At 39.5% G+C, this 8,827-nt stretch overlaps 1 protein-coding gene across 1 annotated transcript; it reads right to left on the bottom strand.

The window, feature by feature from the left end:
• On the bottom strand, positions 1-3,841 carry LOC121621770 (proteasome subunit alpha type-6). Its single transcript, XM_041958388.1, has 7 exons — positions 3,673-3,841; positions 2,612-2,706; positions 1,840-1,921; positions 1,282-1,437; positions 977-1,155; positions 716-810; positions 1-213 (listed from the first exon to the last, which is right to left on the bottom strand). Exons 1-7 carry the CDS (start codon positions 3,746-3,748, stop codon positions 156-158), a joined length of 741 nt encoding a protein of 246 aa, XP_041814322.1. The 5' UTR covers positions 3,749-3,841; the 3' UTR covers positions 1-155.
• Positions 3,842-8,827: the final 4,986 nt, after the last annotated feature.

Genomic DNA, 8,827 nt, shown 5'->3' with positions numbered 1-8,827 from the left:
GGTTATTTTATTCCAAAAACTTTTTTTTTTTTTTATTGTTGAATGAAACAGTGGGGGAAATGTACAGCAAACAAAGATAACACCAGTCTCCTTCTGGGAACTGTTTATCCCATCATGCTCTAACTTAATCCAACAGGTGACCCGTCTCTGCTCGCTCAGTCCCGCTCTGCCAGGGACATCAGGTGGGTGTCCACTTCGGTTTCTGTCAGAATCCTGGAGGGAGAGAAGACAAGGAGATGGATGACGATCTGATATCCCCCCCATCCCGCCCCCCCAAAAAATCCATTTTAACTGCAACAAAAGCATTCAGCCATACAACCGACTTGCTGACTGACAGGAAATTAGGGATACTAAAGGTTATTTTTCAAGCACAAATGCCAAACATTAGCTGCTTCCAGCTTCTGAAGTTTGAGAATTTGATGTTTTTCTTTGCAATGTATGATAACTGGACTATTGGGCTTATTCGACCAGGGTTTATATACACTGTTTATTTGTTGAAAAAGAAAATTTAGATGACCTTCACGCTAAATGTGAGCACCAATGACCAACTGATGATTAAAGTGCTGCACTGTAAATTTGTTTTTTTTACATTTTTAAATTGTGTACTTTAAGAAGGTAAGAGTAATTACTGTGATCAACTGCTATTCACATCTTACTAGTGCAATTCTAACAAAATTGCTATATGCCAGATCAACATGCATTGCTGGTCTCTTACCTGAACTTGGGGTCCTGCGTTGTGACAACGCCCACCTCCAGCTCAGAGGGCTTGAAGTCAATGGAGAGAACAGTTGACAGACAAGAGATTGCGGTCTGAGGGAGAGGAAAAAAAAGGGGGGGAAGATTGTGTTTATGATATTGTATTATAACAATTTACTTGACAATAAAATCATGGTTTTAAGATTACAAGCCACACAGCTGGAAACCACCTGTGAGGTAACTTCCTGTATCTTATCTTATCAGCCTGATTTTATTGTACCTCAATAGTTTGTTCGAAGGTCCAGTCCAGTTTCTTTTTGACTTTCTTCTCCAGGAAGCTGGTGGCTTCTGTCTGCTTCACTCCAGCGGCGGTGGCCTTGAAGCCGCAGTAGTAACCTGCTGGGTCGCATTTGTACACCTGGGGGCCGTACTCCTCGTCTATGCCGATCACAATCATACCTGCAGGCAACAGTTACCAGTGAGGATTATGACCTATAGACCCATACCTATAGACTTGTCGAATGCCAAAGAACAACTGATCATGAGAAAAGCTGTAGCTGACTGTAAATTCATCAGCATACTTACAGCAGCCCAGTGGTCGCATCTCAGCGTTCTGCGTGTAGACTTGCGAGATGTCAGCAATTCTCTTACACAGCATGTCCACTGGAATCTCATAACCGTACTTGTACTGCCAGTTGGCTGCCTCATAGCGAGCTCGCTGAACTTGGGACCTGCTGTCAGCTGTAAGAAATCAGAGCAAGAGTGGGGAAGAATGGCTGATTTGTTCAATGCACCCGTTTAACTGTCACACAGTGAAGCCTCCAATGCAACCTTTAAAATGCAGAAACGAAACATGCTGCTGAATATGCACCCTAGGTAAGAAAAATACAAAATAGATCAAGATAAATTAAATGTGTGTTTGTATTGAAAATTGTATTCTTCTAAAATCAATTTCCACCCAGGATGTTTTCTATACTTCAAAAAAAAAATTCAAAATCCAATTTGACTCTCTTCTATTCAAAATAAACACAGATTCCTGGACTGTTATAAAATCTAAAAAGAATAAATAATTTAACTTATTGTTTGTCCACTTTTAAAAGACTGTAATGGTTCCTTCCGTAGAGAGAGAAGTCTCTTTCTTACCTGTCATCCCAGACATTACGCATCCAATATTATCTGTTATTCTGAAAAGGTGGGTCACTGTGGCGGCATCCAGAAGCTTGTCCTGTTTCAAGGAAGAAAGGGTTCAAGAGAAAAGGGATGAATGTGGTACCTGGGACTGTGGCCTCATCTGTTGATGCCATTAATGCACCCAGAAGGTTTACTAGACACTTGACACACATTATTATTAATAAGTACCTTGGGTATTAGACTTTAAAAACACATACAACAAACATATAATACAAAGTAAACACTGTAAATTGCTAAGAATCTTTTGAATACTGGTTAGACAATGTAAACAATTAAAGTTACCACTCCGGGCTCTATAAAAATGATGGACATCTGTTAATATTCAAACATTTTTCATACCAACTAAACAACTGATCTCTATATATATCTATATCTATATAAACGCATCCCCTTCAGATGTGAAGCATTTTATCAGTAGATTAAGAAGGAGAGAATCTGAGGTGGACTGCAATAAATTTCACAAAGAGAGACAAAAGGAAAATGGATGCAGGAGTTACATTTACACACCATCAAATCAATGAACCATTTTGAGTTGCTTTGAAAATATAACAGTTTCACATGTAAAGAGCTTTACAGCGAGTACAGTCAAATGTCAGTATGGATGTTGCCAGGACCAGGTGTTGGTGGATGCACCTTGTTATTCACCACAAACTGTGAGTTTACAGTGCTCACCCTGCTTCCACTCTCACACAAGCATGAAAACAAAGATGTGACATCAACTCACCGGTACTTTTTTCTGTGTTACAACAACTGCGCAGTCCTTCCCCCTGACTGCTACCGATGTGAGTCCACCTTGGTTTATGGCCTTGAAAGCATATTCTGCAAACAAGTAAGACAAGAGGGTGTCTTCAAGTGTATGCATTCATTTGACAACAGCAACAAATGTTAGGGAACAGTTTAAAAAAAAAAAAATAGGCACAACGTTCAGTGGACATGAATGTACAAAACAAACAGCTGTCTCCCTCAGAAGAAAACAACAAGCAAAGAACTGATCAGGGGTCATCTGATTAGCTCACTGACATTCAATCATTGAGTCTGTGGGCTCCCAGAGGTGCTGCTTGGATGTTGCATTTAAATGAGAGTTACTTGTAGGATTTACGGCTGCACATCAGGGAGCATCCCCTGTGATACAGTAAATTACAAAGATGTGTTCCGTTATTTACTGTTTGTGGAACAACTTCAAAATTTGTCTCCTGACTGTCGTTGATCAGATGACAACAACAAAAGTCCCATCTATGTGCAGTTGATCTTAAGAAGAGATTGAATAAAAATAAACACGTTTAAACTCATCTGTAAGTTATAGAAACAATGTGGTCAATAGTTTGTGGCGGATTTTCACTTGAGTCCATCCGCTTGCCGTATTTGAAAACTGCAAAAATAGCCATCATTGCGACAAAATGGCATTGGGATTTATACAGCTTAATAAAAATAAATTTTACATTAACTTTCCAAAATAGAAACATTTGATTCGATAACAAGTCAAAACACACTTTCAGCAATGAATCAGCTTGCTTTTCTGCGATGCTAACCATGCTAACTGGCCAGCTAGCTATTTTGAGACGCGCTGTTTTGTTTTATTGAAGCACGAGCGAATTATACGTAAAATAACAACTGGCACACAACAAGAACGACGTTCATGGTTTTATTTTACACTGCTTTCGCTTTGGCGGAGTGTTATTTACAAGATAGAAAGCAAGCTAACCGAACCATGACAGAGCATTTAGCTAGCTAGCAAACAAGTAAGCCTGCGAGCCGGCTTTTGTCTAAACAGTTCCACACACTGACCGACTTGATAGAGTCTTCCTTCAGGAGAGAAGATGGTGATGTGTCGATCAAACCCCGCACTTGAGCCTCGGGACATTTTACAAGCTTAAGCTGGCCGAGAAGTTCGTCCAAATGAATTTGTAAGTACTTCATGCACAATATTCCCACCCGGAAGTTGAACTGACGGGACCCGAACTACATCCGGTGTGAGAGGCCTGCTTCGTTTCCATGGTGATATAGTACTCACGATCGGTGTACAGAAAATATCTGTTCGGTGTGAATGGTTTTTGGCAAAGTAAAATATACTCAGTTACTACACTCAAGCACTTTTTTTAGGTATCTAAATATTTATATATTATAAATAAATGTAAATATTGATATTTACAGTTGACTGTATTAGTATAACAATAATACCGTATATTAATATATGATAATGTTGCACTGACAAGGACCATTATGTCCTTGCCCATGAATACTATTGATATCTATGTACATTTTTCTGGTAATATTTCCATACTTTTACTCAAGCTGCCATTTTGAATGCAGGTCTATTACTTATAATAAAGGTTTTTTTTTTTTAAACTGTATCCTTGCTATTTGTATTAAGTTAAAACTGGTTATTTTGGTGAAATCAGATTAGTTATAGCTCTCATCTTACAGTAGTAAGGCCACCTTCATCAAATATGCAAGTACAGTTTATGCCAAAGGGAATGATTATCATTATAATTATAATTGTAATTATGAAAGATTCTTCTAATAATTAGTAAGAATTTAAATAAGACAATGAGTATTTGCTAATTTCCTGTATTTGCTCAACACTTACGTACATTGATATCTTGTATTCAAACTGCAAAGCTGTATACAATTAACATGCGTTTTGTAACTGGGATTCAACATGAGATACAAGCAGACATTTTGACTTGTCATGCTGTTTTAAGAAAAACCAAAGCCAGCATGCACAATACATCACCTTTGCTACTATCAATATGCATTCCATGAAAAAGACACTGCATGCTGGCTCATTGACACGGAAAGGTGCCATCAGTAATGTCACTGACACCTGGGGTTTCCCTGTTACAGGAAGTCAGAATGTCTGCTGTGAAAAAGGCCTGTAATACCTTTGCAGATCTTAGATTATTTAACTTTTATCTTTGTCAGGAAGCTGGTGAGTCAGTGTTGGACGGCACGCTTAATTGTTCCTGCTATTTTTTTTTTCAGGAACACTTTACAATAAAATCTAATTCAATGCAAACCTACCCCTAACTACTGCTCCTATTACACACATACATTGACACATCACTTAATTTACCATCTTAACCACTAATTAAAGAAAGAGGGTTACATTAACATTCTATATAAACTGTGTCTAGTTGTGTTAGTGTCAGCCCTGGCTCCCTCTTTCTGTTACTTAAGACTTAATTTAATTATACATCACCTATTTTATTACTAATGCTGTTTAAACTAAGCAGCTTCCTTTTGCCTGCTATAGACGCCAACATCATTTCTGCATAATCTGCACAGAGAATCTTAAATTGTAACTCTATATATTACTGTGACAAAGTGAAGACAGATTCTCATATGATACCACAGGTTTACTTGTGTCCGTATCACATAACAGGCAGAGTGAAAATAATGATAATAATATAATTTGTTTCCCAATTCGTGGAATCAAATCACAGACAGATCACTTGGTAAGAACTCCACTTCCTTGTTCCTGGGGAAAAAAAGTGCATGTGTCATCAGGGATTTTCCCTCTGTCCCCAGGTAGCTCATGCAGCTGAACAGCGGACGTTTGCTTCCTCTTTATAAGTTACTGACAAGTTTAGATAATGACTCATACGCTGATCTCAGATGATCAGGAGCTGAATCTCAGGTGCGCGCATAAAAATATCCGATATGGTTTTATCGCAAGAAGTCCCCGTCTTTCGTTGTCATGTCAGTTTTCTAAAACCAATGCGATATAATCGTACATGACATACATGGGAGTATTTGTGTTTAACCACTGAACCACATTTCTGAAATAGGGCCCAATCGTACACCATCTAAAAATTAATCACCTAAAATTTTAATGTAAAAGCCCAGAATTGCAAAAAGTTCACTCCACTCCTGTCCACTCCTGCACAACCCAAAGTATTCCTTCTTATTAAGCAGTGCTGCAGCGGGATAAACACAACTTCCACCAGAGATGTTGTAACTCCAGAATTTGCAGTTTTAACATCACTTTGGAAAATGAATACGTCCTACAGTCATTGTACAAGTCGGGTCATTTAGATGATATTAATTCATGAATATTAATCTGCCAAATATATTGTTAAGGCCTAATTATGATGTGGTCTGATTTGAATACATGTCTAAAGGGGAAGCAATAAAACGCTTCCTTTATGCTGCGAGAGCATCCTTTGCTTATTTCACAACCTAGACAGCGAACCCCCCCCCACCCATGCCGATGCCCTCCAACCTGTCCTCTTCCCCACCTCTGCACTCTCTCTTCTCTCCCCCTGCTTCTGTTCTCACTCTACAGAAGCATGGCTCACTCTTAAAGGATCAGCGCAGCCTTTGCACACTGCATTCACATATGAAACCAGAAAGACCCCCACCTCCGGGTCTGAGAGAGGAGGCGTGGGACTGAACTCTGGACTGCAGGGGGATCTCCACCATCTATGAAAATACTTTTTCACATTGCAAAGCCACAGTCTGCCTAATGTTTTCCAAGCACAGAAGTTCAGATGTTAGGCAATAAGGGAAACATTATAGTGATGCGGCCTTTCTTTGAAAACTCTCACAACTTAAAATGAATCATTCCTCGTTTGCACTTTTGTGTCAAACATTTTTAACAGCTTTTCTTTTCATGACCAGGGCCATTTTTCAGTTCTTAAAAATTCCCAAATATATTTCTTTGAAGAGGCCTTTATAAGTGGTTTTCTGTACAGAACCACCACGTACATTTGGTTTACTCTAAAAAAGCAACAAGAAGATAATCTAATTTTTCGCACAAACACCAAATACTCGTCATATTTTGCAGCACACAGTTTCTAAGAACCAGAATACTGTGTGCAGCTTAGTATTTAAAGTGAACTAAAACTTGTCTAACGTGTGTGATAACAACGCTGTGTGCCGCTTCCTTTTACTGCAAACATCTTCTTTAGAATTTCTACGTTGTTCCTCGTTGATGATCTGGTGGTTTGTCATGTTGTTGCAAACTCTGCAGTGGCTGCACAGTAGCCTCAATTACTGGTGTTGCACCTGATGCTTAAGGAATTAGTCTCAAAAATGGAAAGCCCATAATGTGATTAAAATGAAAAAGACTCAGGATTGGCTGTCAGTGAGACGGCGGAGCGCAGGCATCTTCAGGGTGGTGTAGTGACAGTGGGGTTTAAAACTAAACCCCCCGGTACTCCACACAGATCAACACAGATGCAGAGAGAGGGTAGATGTCTTTACTCTGCAGCACAGCACAGATGCCAGGCTTTTCAAATAAAATCACACCTGGTTTATTTGAACCTGACCTTCCGATCTCACGTCCTTAATTACTGACACACTCTCCTCACTTGACCTGTCTGAAAGAGATTATTGACACAGACGCTGGAAAGTCCAGGCTGGTGTTGTTTCTCATTTGATATGCGTTACTCCAGCTCATCACTATCTAGGGCTTTACTGAGTTGGTCCGATGCCAACTAGGTCAAATCCAGTTTTTAAGTTTTTGTGAACTACCCGCCAGGAAACGTTGCTGTTGACCTGTGTTTCTGGCACATGTTGATCTTCACTTGTGTACTAGTAAGATAATATGTTTGGCTTTATGATAAAATTCCCATCATTGTTACTATGATTATCTTTTCGGCTAAATGTTGAACTCGCGTTAAAACTTCCTGTAAGTGAAGAACGGGGAAAACAAAACGTACTGTAGTTTGCTCTGAACAGAAAGGAAAACACACAACTCAGCTTTTGCGTGACTGCTGCAATTTCAGTCACTCACAGCAGATGAAGAATGCAAATGCAGCGGCAGAGATTATATGCAATTGAAATGCATGTTTGAGAAAATAAGAAAATGAAAAGAAAATGAACGCAAATCATTATCAGTTTCATCCTTCATAGCTCACTTCAGTCTGCAGTGGGCATTATGGCCCCATTTACTTACCTGGCAACATAATAAGAAAATAAAAAGTTTACAATTTTGAGTGCTGAATCAGGGGTAAAACTGCTAGTTGAACATTCAGATTTCAGATTTTAAGGGGCTGTTACAGCCATAGATTAGCAATGAGCAAGAGATTTTAAAACGATCAGTCAAAATCAATGCAGCAGTGGCCGAGATAGCCTGACTTTTAGTCAGTCAAGTTCCTACAGGTCCTACATTTCCCATAATGCAACTCAGTAGCATCTTTCACAAGACCCCCTCTACCTCATGTCTGTTTTTTCCTCTGTTTTCAAACTTTGGAAAGCTTCCTCCAGAGCCACAGAAGACATTACACAACTGTTTTCACAGAGTAAGTAATAAACTGATCTTTATCTGTAAAGTCATCTGAATTCCCCTTTAATATTTTACATACTGTATCTCATAGAGTTTTAAGCTGAAATAGCGGAGCCATTTTTTTCATCTAAAGCAGTGAGCTTACCCAGGGTTTACCGTCTGCTGGTGAGCAGTAATTTAAAGTAGGCTGCATAATGACCATTTGCAGCATAGGTCCTGCGGGCCGTGCGAGTAGACGCAGCTCGTGAGCCTTCCACAATGTGAAGTAACTCTAGAAGTGTTTATGAAATGTGGTTGATGCATTATAAAGCTTATACAGTCGGCTGAAATACAGACACCACAGTGTTCACTTTAGATGAGTTTCAGCTGGAAAACTTAACATTTTGCGTATTGGCCTTGCAGCTTAAACCAAAGCCAAAAGCAACGGTTTAATACAGGCAGCCTGCTGGTAGCAGAAGTCATGATGATCGTGCAGTTACGCTGTGTGCTTTGACAGGAGCCTCCTCTGCCCTGTTATCAAGGACAGATGTAGAGCTGTGTGGAAAGTTGTCGTCACACATGCACGCTTGTTTCTCGAGCTGTCCAGAGATGCAAAACCTGTAAGAAAAATCCCATCAAAGCTTTCTTTTTCTTAGTATTGTGTTAGCACACGTGATGGTAATCAGAACTTCACAGTAAATTTCAGTGAGACTGTAGGCAGTGACGGACCGA

The sequence above is a fragment of the Chelmon rostratus genome, chromosome 18, assembly GCF_017976325.1.
Source record: "Chelmon rostratus isolate fCheRos1 chromosome 18, fCheRos1.pri, whole genome shotgun sequence".
Lineage (NCBI taxonomy): Eukaryota > Metazoa > Chordata > Actinopteri > Chaetodontiformes > Chaetodontidae > Chelmon > Chelmon rostratus.
This window is presented reverse-complemented; position numbering and strand designations above follow the sequence as displayed.

Bases quoted from the DNA above. Each gene is read 5' to 3' on its own strand.
- LOC121621770 (XM_041958388.1), bottom strand. From the start codon at position 3,748: ATGTCCCGAGGCTCAAGTGCGGGGTTTGATCGACACATCACCATCTTC. The intron at 1,438-1,839 runs GTAAGAAAGAGA...GATTTCTTACAG, and splicing joins CGTAATGTCTGGGATGACAG to CTGACAGCAGGTCCCAAGTT. The intron at 1,156-1,281 runs GTAAGTATGCTG...TGTTGCCTGCAG, and splicing joins GATGCGACCACTGGGCTGCT to GTATGATTGTGATCGGCATA.